The 21,724-nt window shown below is 39.3% G+C and overlaps 1 protein-coding gene across 1 annotated transcript; it reads right to left on the bottom strand.

Moving 5' to 3' along the window:
* Positions 1-4,741: 4,741 nt before the first annotated feature.
* Positions 4,742-14,345, bottom strand: LOC103698403 (receptor-like serine/threonine-protein kinase SD1-8). The gene is made up of 8 exons (XM_039126241.1): positions 14,276-14,345; positions 10,223-11,508; positions 7,470-7,473; positions 6,800-6,945; positions 6,439-6,649; positions 5,374-5,611; positions 5,136-5,286; positions 4,742-5,054 (listed from the first exon to the last, which is right to left on the bottom strand). The coding sequence occupies exons 1-8, from the start codon at positions 14,343-14,345 to the stop codon at positions 4,770-4,772; spliced, it is 2,391 nt and encodes a 796-aa protein (XP_038982169.1). The 3' UTR covers positions 4,742-4,769.
* Between the last annotated feature and the right edge of the window lie 7,379 nt (positions 14,346-21,724).

Genomic DNA, 21,724 nt, shown 5'->3' with positions numbered 1-21,724 from the left:
GCCATCATCGATGATCCAGATTCAGGCGCTGAGGAACGGTCCAGATCTTTCATCCAGAGAGCCATCCAGTGGTCCAGATTCAGGCGCTGACCAATGGTCCAGATATTTCATCCAGAGAGCCATCCAGTGGTCCAGATTCAGGCGCTGACCAATGGTCCAGATCCTTCATCTAGGAATCCATCCAATGGTCCAGATGAAGGCGCCAACCAGTGGACCAGATCCTTCATCCAGGAAGCGATCCAATGGTCCAGAAGTGAAGGCCCTATCAAACCCAATCCAATTGGGTTTAACCAACTTAAAGAAAACATTAAACCTAATCAAATCAGGTCTAATTAAAGCCAAATGGGTTCCAACTCTTGGCTAACCCATATTAGGTCATGATCTAATCATATTAGATCAACCTAACCTAAGAATCAGATTCGAATTTAATTTGAATCAGGAGCTAGGGTTTGCAACATGTGCTAGCATGTTCATCTTGCAAACATGATCTAATCCAATTAGACCCTTGATCAATTCCCTTGTGTGTGACCCATTGGGTTCCTTATCTTAGCCAGCAGTAGGTGCAGGTGCAAGTTGACCTAACCTGATTAGAATACCTCTAATCCAATTTAGGTTCAATTTAGTGCTAAACCTGACTTAGCAATCAGAACCTTTCTGATGCTTTGATCTAATCAAACTCTTTGATCCGATCAACCCACAAGACATGATTGACGTCTAGCAACGTATCACGTCTACCCAGAAGATGAGGAATGTATTGGACAAATCCAAACATACCCTTCAGTGGCAAGTTACTGTACAATTCAATCCCTCAGTCATACTACATCCTGAATAAGTGCATGAGTATGGATCAATATCAAACTCAATCACTTATTCATGTCTCTCTCAATCTTTTATATGATAATTCAAACAATGAAACATTAGAAACTCTTTCTAATATTCATTTTGCTTTGATCAAAGGCTTCTTGAATCATCATAAGATTAGAGTAAGTAGGATGTTACCTTCTTTTACTAGAAGTGACTGATTCCTTGTTGACCTACTCACAACCTTCGTACAAAATCCACCATATCCAGAATACCCCGTACACAACGCAATGTCGTGAATGAGGGTAAACCAAAACATAGCTTCAAGTGCACAAGGTACCATGGTGATCTCAGGTCTAAGGATCACTTGCACAACTCCCACTATGAGAACCATCTTTTGATAATTAAGTAAGAATCCATAAGATGTTCTCATGGCTGGTCATTTCAGTGAACTCATTCCTCTAATGAGCACCCACATCTTTGTATTAGTGTCTCACACAAGTGATTATGAGATCAATCACCATCTATATTGAGCATACATAAGATGTGCCAGTCTTTCCGGTAATATTGATCCCCGACTCAATATACCAATTTGACTGGGAATATTCTAAATTAGGATTTTAGGATTTTAGGTCTCACTGGTATGATCTCATCATAACCCTAAAACCAATGTCCTAATTTATGGGGTTCATCATCCAATAATAAAATAGATAAGCAGCAAATGATGAAACACAATGCCTTTATTGATATATATCGAGTGTCAAAGTACATGATTTGGAGGATTACAAAGAGAAACCCATCAAATGATTGGCTTATAGGACATCTACTCTTTCAGAATGTGCATCCTCCAAATCCAGCCGCAGTCCATCTGTCTCGCAGAGGGCCCTCTACTAATCGCTAAGAGGTCCCGAACTCTCACAGTCATCCTACCTGTCCTGCTCCATACCCTCCTATCCACTGCCTCCCCCTCCGGGATCGGCAGAGCTAGGACGCGCTCAGCAAGGTGCTCCCCGAATACCTGTCGAACAAGACTCGCGTCCCACCTCCGCTCCCCCCTGGGCAAATAAGGCACACACTCTACGTCCCTCCATCCAACCATGGTCAATCTCGGTGGGCCACCCCTGCAGTGCTACCTCAGCCAGCCATCTGTCCTCCAAAATGCTGATCGACCGCCCATCCCCAATCTCCCACCTGATCTCTGGCATCACTCCTGGGGCGCGAGCGCAGATCTCTCTCCAGATAAAGGAAGCTCCTCGGCCAGTACGTAGGACGTAGTGGGGGGCAGGGTCCCCATACTTCGCCCTCAACAGTGAGCCCCAAAGACCCTCAGGCTCTAGGAGAAACCTGGCTGCCAACCTGGTCGCCAGTAACTCCCTCCGCTCGACCAATGAGTGAATACCAAGTCCTCCCCTGTCGGTCGGCTGGCAAATAGACTCCCAAGCCACCAGATGAACGCCGTCTCTGCCTCCCCGCCGTCCCCAGATGAAAGTGCGAAACATCCTCTCCAATCCCCGGATCACAGCAAGAGGGACCAGGGTATTGGAGAGCAAATAAATGGGGATAGAGCTCAACACTGACCGTACCAAGATGACTCGGCCCATCATCGACAGTGCACCCGCCTGCCAACTCTCCAAACGGTGGGTGATGCTCAGCTCCATGGATGTACACTCTCTCCGACGTAGACGGCGTCCCGTAATAGGCACCCCGAGATATGTAAGGGTCCCCACCTGCTCTTCAATCCCTAGAAGACTCATAATAGACTGCCTCGCCCCATGGTCAGTCTTCGGGCTAAAGAAAATGGCAGACTTAGTCAGATTAACCTGCTGCCCCGACATACCACAATATGCCCCCAAGATCCTACTAATGGCCCGTGCTGATCTGCTCGTCGCGCGAGCTAACAGTATACAATCATCAGCGAATAACAGATGCGAAACCCTAGTCGTCCCGGCCGCCGGGCCATAGACCTCCAACTCCTGCTCATGGACGGCCTGTCTGAGTGCACGGGACAAAGAATCTGCACATAGAATGAACAAAAGTGGTGACAAAGGGCAACCCTGTCTCAATCCTACTGACGACTCGAAGAAACACGATGGTGAGCCGTTAAACAATAAGGCAAAGGACGGGACAATATGCAACCGAGCACCCATCTGACCCACTGTGGGTGAAATCCAAATCCCTCCAGGCATCGCCGCACAAACTTCCATCTCATCCTGTCGTATGCCCGCTCCATATCAAGTTTGACTCCCATTAAGCACCTATACTTAGGCGCTTTCTGGAGGTCAGCCATGAACTCATGAGCAATGAGGACGTTATCCGAAATGGATCGCCCCCCAACGAAAGCCCCCTGCTCAGGGCAAATGAGTCTGGATAGAATACCCCTCATCCTTTCTGAAAAAACAAATGCATACACAGATTTATATAGGTAACCCCCCACTAGTATGCTATGTTTGATTACGGCAGACGGACGGGAAGAGAATGCTATACGCGCGTGGTATTAATACGTAACGGTTATAGGTTGTCATGTAACAGCTGGCATTACATGGATCCCGAATGGGCCCACCGCATCGCCTGCCTTATAGATTGGGCCCCACCTTTCCAACCCATCGTTTCCCCTTCCATTCCAGAACACGACGGAGAGAGAGAGTCGAAGGAAAGGAGGCCCCTCGCCGAGCGGCGGACGGGAGGTATAGCCATTGGCAGTCCATGATCCCCCATTCACTGTAAATCTTCACCAGTGCTTTCGGTATTCTATCTCTCATCTCTCCTCTCTTTCTTTTCCCCTTCACTATTCTTGTTCTTCCTTTCATGAGATCCTTGGTCCTTCTAGGGTTTTGAACAAATGCCGAGTGTTTCTGACCTACGGTTTCGATTCTTGTTTCACTTGTTTTTTGAGTTCCAGTGAAAATTAACTGTTTCTTGTTCCAGTGGGGTTTTTAATCGATTCTTGGAGGGTTTTAACTTGTGGGGTTTTGATTCATTGCTAGTTTCTTCTATTTCTTGATTCGTATTATCATTAATATTTTTCTTTTTTAGTTTCAAAAAACTGAAACTAAGGGAAGTGACACAAGGTCGGTAACTTAACCGAGTAGATGATGAAGAAAGAGAGGATCTTGGTGCAGTGCCAATGGACATAACGGTAGGTTGGACCATGTTCGGTGTTTATTTTTTGTTTTTTTTTTAAATTTTTCACAGTGCTACTGAAAATATGGTACAGCGTTGCTTCCTTTAACCAAATATGAATGAAACTTCTAATCAAAAGGAGGGCAAAGGGTGAAGGTAGTAGGGACCTTATCGATGATGGTGGCTTAGATGCATGGGGAGCACTCTGATGGAACTGATGATGAGAGGAGAGGATCAGGAGAATCTGGGGTGTGGTGGTGGAAAGAGATGATGGGAAGGAAGTAAGGAATAGAATATTGTAAGAAGACATATAAGATGTATGAAAATTTCATTTGTTTATATATTGTTTATTTTAGCATTATCTAATGAAAAACGTTCAAAGTAGCAAATTTTCCTCAGTTTCATGGAGATAAGATTAAGAGATTCAGGTGTAAGAAAGAAAAAACAGTGCTTCCAGATACAAACATAGTTCGCACTACCAATGGATTTAAAGAAAATAATATATGCAAACACTGTTCCTACACAAACAAGAATAATAAGTGAAGAAGAACAAGAACCAAAACCGATTATGTGATTTTAGGTGACAGTGAGTGAATAGGAATAAAACTTCAAGAAATATTATCCAGAACATTATCGCAAATGCAGTAGTGATATTAAAACTAGTTCACTGGCATCAAAATACATTATCTTCGGATTTTCTAACTATAAGATATTAGAACAGAATACATTTTCACCTGAGCTATTACAACAGAGTCCCCTGAGTTGGAGAATTGCCTGCCCCCCCCCCCCCCCCCCCCCCCCCCCACAACACACACACACACAAAAAAAAAAACTCATGTCAGAGATTTCTATCGACCTTCAATTGTAACTGTAATTTTATTGCCGGAAGACCAATCTCTTTCCATCAAAGGAGTTGCTATGCAGAAGCCTGGCCTTTGAGGCTGAGGTAGCAGTGCACTTTCAGTGCCTAACATGAGCACTACTTCGGCCATTGTCGGTCTATCTTCACTCCCTTCTTGCACACACAAGAGAGCCACTTGGATACACCGTAATACTTTAGACTCTGGATATGCACATCCCACTGCTTCATCAAGTATTTCCAAGCATCTACCTTCTGTCCATAGTCTCCATGCCTGTGATAACCCATGTATGTTTAGAATGAACAACTAGAAGTTACATTTAGAATGATGACATTATTGCATTCGAGTACTCACATGTCCTAAAAGGTTTAAACGAGCTTGTGCTTGATTGATCATTCTGTTCTTCTTACCACTTAAGATTTCTAACACTAGAACACCAAAGCTGAAGACATCTGATTTCACAGAAAAGATACCCTCCATTGCATACTCCGGTGACATATATCCACTGCATGTCATTAGCATAATTAGTTTATGCAACTAGGATATTGCACTCAGGTTTATACTTTATGAATTGATACACTTATGTACTTACTATGTCCCAACAACTCTGATTGTATTCTCTTCAATTTGGTCACCCTTAAAAATTCTTGCAGTGCCGAAGTCTGAGATTTTTGGGTTCAGCTCCTGATCAAGAAGAATATTACTGGTCTTCAAATCTCTGTGAATAATTTTCAACCTAGAGTCTTGGTGAAGGTAAAGAAGTCCTCGAGCAATTCCTAAGATGATGTCGAGGCGCTTTTGCCAGTTCAAAAGTGCACTTCTTGTCCTATCTGGTCCAAAGTTACACTCCTTATTAGTTTGACAAATGTAGTCTGAAATTCAACTTAGCTACTTGTTCTTTACCTTTTCCCCCTTGAGATAAGTCCACTACATATTCCAAATAAACATAATTTATCATTTAGAAATATTATACTCTTTAAATCCATGATTAACTTTGTAATCATAAGCTGAACTTATATTTAGCACCAGGAAGAATGCCTTATATGCTAATCCTTATACAAGATGAAATAAAATTGTTTTGCACCTTAGTTTATTAGAGATGATGTGGGGTTGAGATTCTACCCATTTCATTTCAATAGGAGATCTAATACATAGTGGTGAGATTAAGGGTAAAGGAAGTTCCAAGTTAGAGGAGTCAGATTATCTACTGCCACCATCACCACCACCTTTGTTGATCTTTTAAAACAACCAACTTGATTAACTAAAATGCATTCTGTCATAATTTCAGTCCCTACAAATTCATGCCGTATACCATTTTTTTTTTGAATGATAAAAATCTATATAGTGTATGAAAAGTTAGATAGATATTCTTCATGGTGGTCTAAGCTTAATTAGCAATTATTATGTTTGAAATAATTTAACCTGATATGGAAGAAAAATATGTCCATCTTAATTGTTAATGCATTGCCTCATAATCCAGTCTTAGTTTTCTAAAATCCTGCATAGTTTATCTACTTAGAAGACCTAAGCAGAAGTCTGAGCATGCATGATGATCAACTAAATCAAATATAGTCACTAAGCTTGCGAGATGTCCATCAGACATTGCATTGTATGTAGAGCATAAAGTAGTCAAATGGTGCAAGGATAAAGACCAAACCGAATATGAAACAGTCCAAACTTGTATTTTGCAAGTACTCATACACCAGTAATCGTTCCTCTCCTTCAATGCAGCAGCCGAGAAGGCGAACAAGATTTCTGTGCTGAAGTTTGGCTATCAGCAACACCTCATTTGTGAATTCATGTATGCCCTGCACAGAATCTTTGGACAACCTCTTGACAGCAATATTTTCTCCATCTTCCAATTGACCCTGCTAATTGCTATATTTAGGTAAGTTCCACAATGCTCTTTTTTCAAAGAGTTTGTATCTTGCATAACTGTAGGATCAAATAGTAGGATTGCAGCTGGCCGATCAAAGACGGGGAAGTATAGCTCACAAGCCTATAGTCAAAAAAATTACCTTGTAAACGGGGCCAAATCCACCCTCTCCAAGTTTATTATCATCAGAAAAGTTATTGGTGGCAGTTCTTATTGTATGTATATCAAATAAAGGTAACTCTGGCTCATTTCCTCTGCTTTCCTTGTAGTGGGTACTAATTGTTTTACCTAGCATGAAAGTTTAGTATAACAAAATCAATTATGTGAGATTCATGAATTCAACTGTACTTGCATCTCCATCACAAAAAAATCAAACAAAAGGAAAAAAAATAATACTTGTAAAATTTCATTCAAGACAGCAATTATTTTAATTGATTCACAAGTATGTATTCACATGGGTACAAATATGGAATTCAAGGTTGGCAGAGTGCTAGGTATCAAGAGCTAAAGAATATACTAGGTAACAATCAGAGCTCAGCAAGGTCTGTTCTAGAAACCGTGCTTAGATCGTTTAAAGCTTGGGGGTCACTCTGCACTGGAAAGAAAGCTGAAAGTCATGCCATGGTTCAGTAGAGATTATCGAATATATTGTAATTTCTTCCTTCATTAGCCTGCAAATGTCATTTATACTAATAGATTATGGGGGCCCTATCCTTGTCTTTCCTCATTACACACACATGTACATGTACCTAATTAGCATATTGATGATAAACAATATTGAGGTAATAATGTAGTCATTGTCAATGTAGAACAAGCCTGCAGAACATAATAAAAACAAATGCAACAAGCCATGCAAGTTTGTTTTCAAATAATATGCCAAGGAAATATAGATGGGTAGAGTTACCAACTACCAAGGGCAACAAATGTAGATGGATAGAGTTGCAACTACTAAGGGCAACTTGTGAAGAAATATATCAGAATTCGATATGTGAATACATATATTCAAGACAAAAGCATTTAATACAATTGGAAATGCTTGTCAATTGGGACATGTTAGTTATTTCTTACAACTAGACTGACTATAATATATTTTCTGTTATTTCTCTAGAGCTTATAATATTATACTACCAACTACTAACATATGCATGTTTTGTATATGGGGTGAATACTGGATCATGAGACAACTATGAACTTGATTTAATTAGCCGTTGGTATTGTTTTTGTTAAGGAGTTGTTAGTCATTTCATCGACGGCTTTGTGAGCTTCTAGCTCTCTCCTTATTTCCATTCTTGTTTAGAGCCTCCACATTCTCAAGCCTGTTTTCTCTATTGTTAATAGCAGTACAGGCTTCTCTCTTGATTGTTCTACTTTGGATTTTTCTTATCTTTCCCTTATCTTTTGTGAGAATATGATAGTTATTTGCTACTACTCAGGTTTGAATACGAGACCTCTCACTTGGAGAGATGGATGCCAACTAGCTCAGTTACCAGCTGTTAGTGTTGAATAACCACTGTATTATTCTCTATCTTGGGCATAGTGTGAAATGAGGGGCCCTATTTTCTCCATCAGAACCATATTCATTGGGGAGGCATTGGGTTGTGCTGCGGTGATGCAGTTTTTGGGGCATTGGATTCACATGGTTCGGTCCTAGGTCAGGATTTCTTTTATGTGTCTTTCTAGTACATCATACCATATGTATCCTTGCATAATATTGCTTTCCATATTTGGTTAAAACGATTTTGAAAATTTTCTCTGAGTTTCTTTTTGGTTTTTGAGAATATATATTGTATTGATTTTTATTTACATAAAATTCTTCTTAGAGTCACTTCTAAACCGTTATCTGAATATAGGTGATGCCTAAAGATCTTGCATCTGCCATCCATAATGGCCATAGAGCTTTAGCAGCTCTAGAAAGCGATATGCACACAACTTGTCTTAGGCAAGTTTTTGGATACCAAAAACTTGTTAGAGGATACCCAACGACCATTCGCAGCTACAGCTTTCTCCCCATGAGACACAATAAACACAAAAGCTAAACCAAAAAAAATATCTACATAATGTAAATGTAGATGGAGAATCATGGGAGAAATTAGTCCTTATTTAACTAAAATTGAGCCAAGTCAGACTCAACATTAAGGTGTTAAATGGATGAAGGAAGAGAACAAGAGAATTAGCATCTTTCCACCATATTGGTCTTTATTGCATCATTTTTCATCCCTAGGGATCATTTACTGATCAATATGTTCACTAATTGTTATTTCTCGGCCACAACTTTTTCTAGAAGGGAAATGCTCAACTGAACCTTTTTGTAGAACATTAAAAAACACTTCCATTGCAAATATTAGTGGTGGCAATCCTTAACCTATCTAACTTGATTCATTCTGTTGTAGGTTGGCTTGGATTACTTGTTTAATAAAACGGTCAAGCATGGGTCTGGATTTTTGACCTGTTTAATAAATAAGTTGGATTTGAATAGACAGATTTTTGATCTATTTTGTATCCGACCAGACCCGTAATTGGGCTGATCCGGCCCGATTGCCACCTCTAATTACAATGAGCTTGACATTTGCTCATATGTTTTGGTTCTGAAGAGAATTTTCATTCCTTGTCTAGCTTTTCTTAGACATCAATTCCAAGAAGGATTGTGATGTATCAAGGCATCCACAAACTAGCTCTACTGAAATAAACTGGAGAATAAAGATAGGAGTGAAATGCTTGTAATTTGACCAAAATTCTTTGACATAGATGAAGTGGTCGTTTGTGCCTTAAGTTATCTAAAGAATGCTATTTGGTGCACAGGACCAATACATTGCACTTCTAATGGACTCATGAGAGATGTCAACTTAATTATTCTATGTATTGCACAACCTGAATGAAATCATAGTACTTGTTAGCTTGAGCATTGAATACTATTGTATGTCGCTAGTAGGCATAAAATTATTTGATGGATTCTTAGTGCCAAATGTTGATGAAATCTGTTCTGAGAAATGTTAAAGAAATCAATGCTAATACTAGAAGTACAATTCATCATTTTATATAATAGCTGGTATAAGTGATAGATCATGTCTGTTTGTGTAGGTAAAGGGGTAAGTACCTTGCTTTCTTTTTCTGTTCTTCCTCCACAGGAGTTGAAGCAAGCACACAAACAGAAGAAACGCTACCAATGAAGAAATGATTATGGCTATCACAGGCTTCTTTTTACCATAATTACCGCTTATATGATCTGCACAACAATATTTTGGAATTAGGACTTTGACTTGGGTACATTTTTTATGATATGGAATATCAGTTATATGTTTTGTTCTACGCTAACCTATCATATAAATGTGTTTTGTGACATGTATGTTAGAACTGGTATATAATTATATTTCTGCATGAGAAAATATTCCTAGATTCAGCGTGCGGACAATTACAAACTTAACAGAACTATATCACCAAGTCAGGTTCGCTTAGAACCATAAAAACTGATGTTAAGAGGTCTGCGATAATCTCTTTAGTCATCCGATGCAACCCAACAGCCATATCCAGGTCCTACAGGAGTTGCAATTGTAGTCTATATATTTACTGGTTTAAATTCCCCTCTCAGGAAATAATCGTTACCTAATTCAGAAGATGCAAGCCGAAGGTATAGATCCTTCCCCCCTTCAGTGAACACTCTAATATCTACCAGATCTCCGGTCCACGTGTTACATCCACTCCATTCACTGATGGCATAGGCACTGCAAGAGCAGTTCTTCAGGCACCAGTCTTTGCACCCTTCCAGACTTACGTTGCCGTGCACGGTGGCATTCGATGTACCGGGCAACTTCACTTGCTGCAGCCCGAAGAAACCATCACCTGATGAACAATTTAGAGCTGTTCTCCGCACACAACCATCAGTATTGTCTCTCATTGTCCATTTTTGAGGAGACTTGGGAATGAATCCCTTCAAACAATCGCAGGCAGGTAAGTAGTTTGTGCTGCATACGCCATTAGCTCCACAGTTAGCATACTCGTCGCACTGATCTTTTGGATGCCACCAGTAGGGGTGCCATCCAATGTTTGGTTTAGACCGCACGAAACGCTGAACCATTCCAGTCTCGTTCAACACGAGACGAGAAAGAACAGAATTGTCCAGTACTTCGAAGCTGTAGGTGGCCTCATACTCATTGGAAGTTAGATGAAACCTAAACAGATTAGCTATCTTTGTCGCTTGAATGCCATCAAATCCTCGTCCGTTCCAGGGTCCAGTGCGAAATATTAGGTCCGATCCTCTCCATAAGAAAAGCTCTGTTGCTGCATTTCTATTTATCTTGTAGGAGTAGTCCCCTGGTGAAGGGTCGGAGGAGCTCTTCCATGATGTGAGATACGTGTCAAGATTGGTTCTGAAGTCTCGTACAAGCTTCATACCTGGCAGAAGTGTGTCAGTTGGATGATCAAAGCTCTGCCACAATAAAGTCTTCGAAGTTCCTTCAAGCAGGACGAGATTTCCCGAGTCCAGGAGCTGTACCACGGGATTGATTGCATTTGATGTGCCGGTGGACCAAAAAATATATCCGGTGCTATTTACAAGTACCAGAGTTCCATCACCTGTGAGATTGAGAACCCCTGTGGAGCCACCGAGGGGAGAGATTCTATTGGCAACCCACACAACAATTTTATCTGGAGGGTAATATATCCCCAAGTACCGATTCTTCGAGTCACCAGGGCTGAAGAAGCCCAGTTCGAAGGTCCCACCTGACGAGATTAAGGTTTGTCCATCTGCAATGGATTTGGTCGGCGTCATTGCATCTCCTGCAATGGATACAGTGAAGAGATTAAAGGAAAGAAATAAAAAGATAAATTTATATTGAGGAAACGGTGACTGCGTTTCTACCATTTGATTTAGAAAATGAAATGAGAACGAAATATGGGTATTCCAGGCCTTGTAATCTATCAAAAGATGCTACATTTACTAAAACAGAGTTTAATCACTTGACTGATCTCGAGGCACCTTGCTCAATGAACCTGATCTCTAGGCACAATCATAGTCTCTAGGACTCCAAGGCTCCAATGTTGCAAGGAAAGTCCTCAAAGAACAATCGAATGGGTCTAGTTCCTCAACATATGTACTTTAGATTTCACATGGTGAATTATGCTTGAGCGAGGTAAAGTCAGAAGACACTCGCAGGCGGCTAATCCGTTGAGTTGTGCCACGAAATCGAGAGCTCCAAGTGGGCCATTTTTGGTAAGCAGAATTGGCGTTGCGGGATAAACCGGAAGTCGGGTTATGGCGCCCAATTGTACACCAACCCAGATCCCACAGAGGGTGTTGGTCGATTAAGAATTTAAGACAATAAAACGGTGGTCATGGAAGTCGAAATCCGCTGAGGAGTGTGTAACAAATCACTTGCCGAATAAACTAGCTATGAAAATGGATGGCGCTTAAGCGCGTGACCCACACCCGGCCATCGGGGTGAGCGCTAGGCTCCGATGAGTAGAAGGGCGCGGCGGCAGCCACAAAACCCGGGGCGCGAGCCCGGGCAAAGCAGCCATCGGTGTGGGTCTTGGTGGTATGGTTAACGAAAAAATAAAGAAATATCTCTTGTTCGGTTGAAGTTTTTAAAGGAAAAAGATAGAAAAGTAGTATTTTTATGGGAACAAAATTCTAATGTTTCATAGAAAAGAAAAATCCATAGAGGACATGAAAAAGCTATTTTCTCGCCGATTAGGAATTGGATTTTTTTTTTTTAAGGTATCCTTGAGCTATCAAAATCCATGGGTTGGGTCTCTCCTTTTATTAAGAATATAATAGATATTTTATACAATTTTTCTATAAAATAGATGTTCAACCAAATATAAGTTACTATGAAATGTGTCACTTTCTATAATCAACCAAATATACTAAAACTATTTTTTTAGATATTATATTCTTAAAAATTATTTTTTTAAAAAAATATATAGCGAAATTTTTTTCATGAAGCAAACAAGACCAAAGTGGCCAGAGATGCACAAATCGATTACCGAGACAGTGGAGTCGAGAAAGAATACCTTAAGTCGTGCTCCTGCAACGGCTTACAAGCTATGAGTATGAAATCTTTGCCAGATCTTTGAGTATGATTACGGATGTACCACACCCGTTCCCTCCATATATTTCTTACGTTATTTAATGAGAGTATTTCTTAATTGATGACAAGGAATTTCTTCACCAAGACTTGAAAATCAGGACTTCATTCAACAGTAGCTAAGGAACAAGCATCCCGTAATAAATTAACATCTCAATTAAATTAATATATGATTGTATTTTAGAGTATGTTATTTTCATAACATCCTATAATGATTTTTCTGCAATCATCCGATCGGGGAGAAGAAAAAATTCTCTTAATCCGCTCAACTAAAATTTCTCAAAAAAATTTAGAAGATGATAGAAGAATTGTAAAAGTAGGATTTAAGTCCCTTTTTCTTTCATTGATGATCTAAAATCGAGATACATACTCTTTATTTATAATAGTGAAATCCGCTCTTGTAGAAATTGGATCAGATTTTTCTTTATAGTTCTAATAGGATTCTCTTTCCTAAAATATATATGACTAGTAGAAATAAACTTAAAAAAGCTAAAATTTTTGAGAAGATAGATCTCGATTTCTACATCAACTTTGCCTCCAATTTTTCTCGAATTGGAAAATATGCTCGGTTAAAATATTTTTTTTAAAAAAACTTTTGGTTTGACCAACCTATTTTAGGGTTCATATGACGGAATTTAGATTTGATAGTTAAGGGCACCTTCTCTTAAAAGGATGGGCATTATGTCGTAGATCTTAAAAGATATTTGATTTAAAATAAAAAAGATCTTAATCAAGTATCGTATGATGAATTTATGGCCTCTAAAAGTTTGGCTTGCGACTTGATTTCTTGATATGGCGGATTTTGCTACTGAACATTGTTCAACCCTACCCGTAGTAACCAAAACGGTCTACATCCAGTTTGAGGATGCTCCTGGATCACGCAAGGTAACTGTATGCAAATAATAATGCTTTCAAAATCATTCAACAGGCTTACTCTAGGAATTTAAGAATGAATTAATGAAAGAAGGAAAGAATGAATGAAAAGGAAAGACAAGCAACTATATTTGCGCACATGCATGGAAATTTCCAGCATGATCGGATGCACTTTATCTGTTGCCCTTGGGAAATCGTTCTATCAACTATATGAAGCATCTAACCAAAGAAATTGATGGGTTGGCTTCATGCCATACCAGAGATCTCTTTGTGCATACTTAAAGACTAACCTGCTCTGGGAAATTTCCACGATGCAACATTTTATATTGATTCCATGATGCAACTTTTGTGCCTCTAGAAAAACCACAAAGTGTCGAACTTATGAATTTCGGTGAGCAAATAGCACTCCATGCCAACTCAATGAAAAATGCTAGAAAACTTGCGTGGAGCTGCAGGAAGGGCCCATATACTGAAAAGGGAATCTATTCTGAAGAATTAGATGACTAAATTCTAATTTCAGACAGGTAGAGCAAAAACAAGGGATATCCTTAAACCAGTATACACTGTGCTTTCTTTACATCGAAAAAAAAAAAAAAACTGTGCTTTCTGAATCTAAGGAAGCAGGGGAACAGTAAGCTCTAGATACACACTAGCATTCATACCTGGCTGGCCATGAACCAGGACTGCAGCTGCCGAGATTCCAAGCACTAGAAACCATTCCACCAATGCCATTTCTCTTTTGCTTCCTGGCACCTAGAAAGACTCATCTAGCTGTACCATTTGTCTTATGATAAGCCAGCTGCTTTCCCACGGAACAATAAGAAGCTGCAGAACCTTTACATCGTTTTCCGATAGCAAGGAATTTTTATCCCCAAATGTCTAGACGGTCTAGATCTTTAACAACAAGCTGAAGTAGACCTTTTAATGACAGTGATAGGAATTAGAAATAGACTTTGTTTATCCAAGTTGCCAGGTACTGATTCTTATTACTAGTTTAATTCTACAATATGCTTGTTCTTAAATCAACCACCCCACCCCTTCAATAATAATAACAAGAAAAGAAAAGCATAGCCGTGCAGAGAGGGCTGCTTCCAACCTAGTTCCCAAATTGATATGGCATAAAAGGGATTTCTGCAATTCAAAGGAGAACCCATGCGATTTACAAACGTTGGGGAGCTGCCTTTATCATGCCTCGGATCCAAAACATAATATGGCCGTGCTACCAAGGGGTACAACCTGCGATGATACGAAGCCAACATTACATTAGCTTTCAAATCTATCTCAAATACAAAAGAATAAATAGAAATTTAATTTTATTATCCAATAAATGCAACCAATACTAGTTCAGAGCATCTAAATCCAAACATAAATACCAAATCCATAATCCCTACTATTCAAAAAAAATCACTTACTACAAATTCATAATCAATTGAAGAACTAAAATTCTGCCCTGTTATATAGATCGCCAAGCTTGCTAGCGCGATCTCCAAGCCTAGACCATCCTTCTTCTCTATCAATCCTATTCGTCTGGATAGAGAAAAATAAAAAATGGAGGTATATGAGTGACACAACTCAGTAAGCAAATTTTATTTTACCTTACCGGGTCAAGCATAAGTTTTTTTATATTAATGCATTATTTAAGAAAAATATTAGATATTCCAAAATAAGCATTTTATAGTACAATATATTAAAACAAATCATAAAGCAAATCATGCATGGACAAAACATCCATCTTTCATAAACATAGTACCAAGTTCATTATTGCAAATAAATTTGTAAATCGTTCTTCATGTCATTTAATCCTATCATGGATCAAAATATTGCTCACAAATATTCCTGCTATGGTCACTATAATCCGTGATAGGGCCATCTTCGTAATCCACAAGATATCATAGTTTGTATTCGTTACCAACTTTAACCCGTTAGCAGAGGGCCATTTTCATTGGATGCTAGCCTAGGGTGTCGATTGACCCCCATTTCTAGGGGTGGTCATAGCAATCTGAGAGTCTTTAGAAAACTTATAATTTTTTTCTTTCAAACATACACACATATATATACATGAAAAATACTGAATGACATGATCATATTCATATTTCATAACAAAGCTATGTTCATCAAATCATTGTTGAATCTATTTTTCATAAAAAAAGCACAATTTTTATAACACATGTTGATCCATAATTTTAAAAAAAATATAATATTTTTTTTTGGTGTACCGGTACTCACTACATCAGTCGTGAGTGCTCCCAGAATGATCATAGTACAAAACATGCTCTAGTGATGCATGGAAAACAGGATCATCTGAAAGATAATAAGAAGTGCAAGATTTGCTTACAAGTTCAAAAACTAGTAAGGAGTATAAGATTTATTTATCTCTTTCATCTTAGACTGTCAAACTTTACTAGAAAATTCAGTTAACCCTATAAAAATATTAAAGAGAAAATTAATTTCTGTTTAACAATTTTAATTGAATTAAAATAATAAGAAATAGGAACGAGCGTTCGACGATTCGGGTGGGTTAGGCCCGAGCAATTTGATCAATACATTATAGGGCATGGACTCAATCACAGCTAAGGTCATTTAACATAGTTCATCATTAGTGGGTTCTATGGACCCTTGACAAGACCGTATGATCGGTCCAATAGGCGACCCGGACACCAGGGTAGTTTAGGGCCTTTTTTTAAGAGTCAACTCGGGTTCGTTGGTCAGGTCGACCGGACCTGATTCTGGGTTCCTTAGATTTTCTAAAGAGAGAAAGTAATGAGAAAAAGTGGAGAGAGGAGAGAGAAAGAGAGAGAAAATAGGGAGGAAGAGAGAAATTCTCTTACTGAACAATAAATTATTCCTAACTTGTGGATTCTAATTGCCCTCAAGAAGATCCTAGTAATGCACACATGCCAAATGATGCAAATTGTGGCTTGCCCATGTTCGCACAAGATATATGGCTGGTTCGTCCCCACGATAGATCTTTTGCTTGTGCTCTATGAGGCTGCAAAACTTCCTGTTCAATGATAGCTAGGTGTGAAATATGAATGCAGGGGTGCAGCATGTGCATAGACTAACGGCTCATTTATAGCAGTTCTTGTCCCAGATTGAAATTAAGGTCATGATCTGACGGTTCATGATTATGCTTTTGTGGAAATGTCATGATCGAACTCCCTTTCCGTATGTTGTCTCCTCAATGTAGTTCTATGTGTCAGTATTTTGCAGAAATTGATAGCCCGCCCTTTGGTAGACGGGATTACAACTTTTAATCGTGTTGACTGGGACTGGGACTTTAACACCCGGTCCACGCTTCGATATCACCCATGATACATTCTCCTATACGACCTTGCTGTTCACCAAACCACAGTCCCCATACTGCACACCGTATCTATTGCTTCCTCTCCCTGCTCATTTTTTCACCTTCTGAACTTACCCAATACCAAACCTCCATATAAAAGCCCTCAGGTCTCATTGAAAACCGCAAAGATTTGAAAAGAAGAATCAAACCATTCTAATATCCAAAGTAATAGTTACAAAGGAAACAATTGTTCTTATTTACCTAGCTCAACGGCAGGCTGCATTTTTTCTTGGAACAGTAAATGTAATCCTTTAAATGGGTAATACTTGGTTACTATATAAATATAACAATGCCATTCATTTTTTTGGTAAAACAATGTTACTCATTGAAGACACTACTAGGGACATTAAAAAAATATTTTTATAGCTGGTATCGAGTTTGAAGCGGCCAAGGAATGGTTGTAATTATTTACATTATTTGTTGTTATAAATATACTAAGAAAGGCCTCCAAAAACCATTATTACTGCAGTTATTTTACACTTGGGGCCAAGTATTGTTGAAACAGACTGGTCGATTCGCTCTGGTCTTTGGCTTGGCGAGCCCGTCAAGTAATAGGCCCTGAACCGACCACATTAGTATCGTCCAAATCCAGTTTACCATGAGGTCTGCACGCCCAGCAGTCTCGGGTCCCATCACGTCTGTGTCTCTGTGATGGGGGCCGATAGTCTGAACCGTCAATACTTTGACCGGTCTCAGCTGACCTGGGTTCAAGTTCCGCAAAAACGACCTCATACCCTCATCTTAAAAAATCTCTCGCCCTTTCCATACACTATTCCATTAGACTTATTGGAATTGTCACCATTGTTAATGAATGTTAAATTTATTGTCTGGAATTGACATATATTTACCCGTTAGTACTTGAAAATGCTCGAGTCATCAAGGCTGCAAATGATTCAAGCGGCTTATGAGCAGCTTCGAATCAGCTTAATTGAGACAGGCTTCGGCTCGTTGGAAAATAAAATGAGTCCACACAATAGATATGGATAATTGGAATTAAAGGAAGCTTGGTTCTGCTTGGTTTTAATTTTTGTATGATTTTTCAGTAATGTTATAGTCAAGCAATAGAGAAATAAAAGAAAATAAAAAAAATGACGCGCTTTGGGTCAGCTTCCATGTGGACAGGTGCAATGCAAGTGGATACTAAACTAAGCTTGATTTTCTTCCACCTCGAAATATAGACAACCGGTTTAGCATGTGAGAAAAGTATGAAAGAATATTCAGATCATATCATATTCTTCTAAAGCGTTAGTCCAACCCCACAGGCCCATGTATGGCAGCGATGTCAAATATCCTTGACAAGTCGCGACATTACTCTCAGGACAAAGCATATAGAAAGATTAATAGAGCTGTAGGCTGGGTGATTTTTTTGTAGCATATCACTTGAGAAAGTACTGTCTCGGATATTTCGTGACTTGTTGTATTTAGATTTTTTTGAATGTATCCGCATTAGAATTGTATGAATTGTCCAACTTAGAAAAAAGAAAACCTTTATAATTCAAACGTGGAATAAAAACATTTGGATTGAATGGAATATCAAACAATGGCATCCTCTTGTCTCCTCCACCACCACCTCTTCCGGCCGCTCCTCCTCCAAATTATACTGCTAAGACTACATTTCGAACCAGGTATGGCCGTTATAAATTCTTTGTTATACTTTTCGGACTAACCAATGCACCAGCTGCCTTTATAGAATTGATGAATAGGGTTTTCAAGCAGTTTTTGAATTAGTTTGTCATTATTTTCATAGGCGACATACTAGTCTATTCTAAAAGCAAGGAAGAACATGAAAATTACTTGAGTTGAGAGTGATGCTGCAAACTCTACGAGAGGAGAAGCTCTATGCCAAGCTGAGTAAATGTGAATTTTAGATGGATAGCGTTTTATTTATCAGGCATGTGATTTCTAAGAATGAAATTTTAGTAGACCCAAAAATAATAGAAGCAATGGTGAATTGGCCTTGTTCTACAAATGTGACTGGAATCCGAAGCTTCTTGAGTTTGGCTGGGTACTATAGGAGGTTTGTGGAATGATTTTCTCGGATAGCTACTCCTTTGACTCGCTTAACCCAGAAACGAGCAAAGTTTGAATGGAGCGAAGATTGTGAACAAAGCTTCCGAGAGCTAAAATAAAGGTTGGTATCTGCACCAATTCTCACTTTACTGATGAGAGCACAAAAGTGCAATCATCAGACCATTTTAATTAGTATTTTAGCTAATCATTAATAATAAAATTAACTAATTAACGTGGTATTTGTGTTTGAGTGCAGTAATCCAAGAAACCAATTAACATTAGATTTGAGCCCAATGCCCGGCAGCCCGAGCTCAAGTCAAGCCAGCATCTTCCAAGGCCTGCCTGACTTCATCCCGCAATACAACACAACATCGCGAGTATCTCCGTATCCGCATCCAATGATCCAGATCAGCTCCCTCCGGCTTCAGCCCTTCTTCCAAGCCTCCCAAATAAGCAAGCTGCATCAAATCCCCCCTCAAAGCAAGGCAGATCCCAGCCATCCGTGCCTTCCTTCCTTGCACCCACGATCAGCCCCTTCTCCGCATTCATCTCCCTCCCAGCAAGGTAGATCCCAGCGCCTCCCTTCCGCATCAACCCGTCCGCATCTCAAGCCATCTTCAAGCATCCCGTCGATCCCGAGCCTCCCAAATCAGCAACCATCAAGGAGCCACCTCACAGATCGCGTCCAAACCTCGGATCCCGCCATCATCCCGTCCGGATTCCTCCGCATCCAAGCGTCCGTGCCAGCTCTTCCGTGATCGGCTCCTCCCAGCGCCCGGATCCGCATCCCCACCTTCCGCTTCAGCTCCCAGCATCGCGTCCGAGCCGGATTCAAAATCCCAGCCCCCTCTTCCGCAATCACCGGCGATCCCATTTCTTCCGCCCGTGATGTAGCACCGGATCCGCGTCGCCACCTTCCGCTTTAGCTCCCAGCAGCACCCGAAGAAGGAAGCCCGCGTCCTCGCCTCCCTTCCGGCGATTCCGCATCCGTGGCCCAAAGAAGCAAGACCGCGCCTCCCTTCCGCGATCCGCCCAGCCGATCCCGCTGATCCCGCCTCTACCACATCTCCAAGGGCCTATAAAAAGAGGGGAGGAGGAGCTTAGAGGGGAGAGCTCGGGTTGGGGTTGGAGGCCAAGAAACAGAGCCAGGTGGAGAAGAAGGAGTCGGCTCGGGAGGGTAGTCGGCTGGTTCAAAAGAAACAGGGGAGAGCTCTGTTTCTTTTGGAAAAGAAAGGAAAAAAAGGAGAAATATTAGTTTATATTGTTATTCCACCGTGGGAGAGAAAGGGAGAGGTTTTCTTTTTGATTTTTGTTATTTCTTTCCTTTATTTTATTTGCAGAAGAAAGGCGGCATCAAGCTACCAATCTTCATTTCTACCTTTGTAATCAATTTAGTTTTATAAATCTATCATTTCTTTTTCATGCAATATTTGTTCTAGGTTCTATTTCTTTATGCAATCTTTTAATTGATGCAATATATTTAATTTTCTTTCTTAAAATTTATGTTCCAGGCTTCGATCTTCTTAGTTTCATCCATTTTAATTTATGCCAAAACTCTTCTTTGATTAATTAAATAAATGCTTTTCGAATCTAAGTACCTTTCTTTCTGTTAATTTCAATCAGAAAATATTCAAACATCCTCGAAGTAATGTTTTTTCTTTGTTGTTCAAGAATCGATTTTGAATCCGAGTGAATGTTCTAATTTTTATGCAACTCCAATCGCCTCCCTGTGGATTGACCTCTTACGACCACTATTCTTCGAGTAGGAAAGGTAAGAGTAAAATTAATTTAAACTTTGTTTGTCGGTTCTAACAACGATCTGTTTAGCATATTTTTAGGTAAACAGGAATCGCACGAACAAAATTTTGGCGCCGTTGCCGGGGAGGCAAATCGAGAAGCAAGAACGATTACGAAGATCAAATCAGATTTTGGATGCCCGGAGTGAACGCACTCCGGTAGTAAGTTTTTATTTTTATTTTTATTAATTTTTCTTATTTTGATAATTTCTAGTTAATAATTTCGTAGTTATTAAATTCTGAAATTTGAAATTAAAAAAATAATTAAAAAATCGATTTTTTTTTTCAAAATTCAAAAATTCAAAAATTTAAATTCAAAATTTGAATTCTGAGATTCGAAATTTGAAATTTAAATTTCAAAAAAAAAGAGTTAAAAAAATTAATTAAATCAAAAAAATATATTATTTTTGCTAGTAATTGATAAGGTGCAATCCTCCGAGGTGATCATACCTCTATTGGAACTCCTCACAGAGTAATCTCCAAAGCTTATTCAACGGGCATTCGGAGATTGACTGACACATAAGGATTGTATTTAGTTTACATTCAAGTTATTGCTATATAAATTTTTTTAAAAAAAATTTTAAAAAAAAGAAATTTAAAAAAAATAAATAAAAAAATAGTAAATTAGTTAAAAAAATTGCTTGCTCATTTAATCAGTACAACCTAATGACATTGCATAAACTTTAAAAAAAATTACTGATTATTTGCTGCATTTAGTATTAAGCATTTACATAAAATAATTTAAGGGCAAAACCCATTAAAAAGATAAGGCCGGGAAGTCATTACCTGTCCTTAGCCCAAAAATCACCACCTTGCATACTTATCCTAAGCCAAATTAAATTAAAATCAAATTAGACGTTGGCCTTAGGGTTTTCGAGCTCAATTAGGCTCTTTGAAAAAAGCGGCTGAAAGCCACTCCAGTGAGGATTTAGTAATTGGTGATGTCTAGGAAAGTTTTACAA

This window comes from Phoenix dactylifera, chromosome 4 (assembly GCF_009389715.1).
Source record: "Phoenix dactylifera cultivar Barhee BC4 chromosome 4, palm_55x_up_171113_PBpolish2nd_filt_p, whole genome shotgun sequence".
In the NCBI taxonomy this organism is placed as follows: Eukaryota; Viridiplantae; Streptophyta; class Magnoliopsida; order Arecales; family Arecaceae; genus Phoenix; species Phoenix dactylifera.
Note: the sequence above shows the minus strand (reverse complement) of the source record. Positions and strands in the feature narration are given on the sequence as shown.

Bases quoted from the DNA above. Each gene is read 5' to 3' on its own strand.
- LOC103698403 (XM_039126241.1), bottom strand. From the start codon at position 14,345: ATGGCATTGGTGGAATGGTTTCTAGTGCTTGGAATCTCGGCAGCTGCA. The intron at 11,509-14,275 runs GTATGAATGCTA...ATCAAATGGTAG, and splicing joins CCTGGTTCATGGCCAGCCAG to AAACGCAGTCACCGTTTCCT. The intron at 5,287-5,373 runs GTAAGTACATAA...AATGACATGCAG, and splicing joins ATCAGAGTTGTTGGGACATA to TGGATATATGTCACCGGAGT.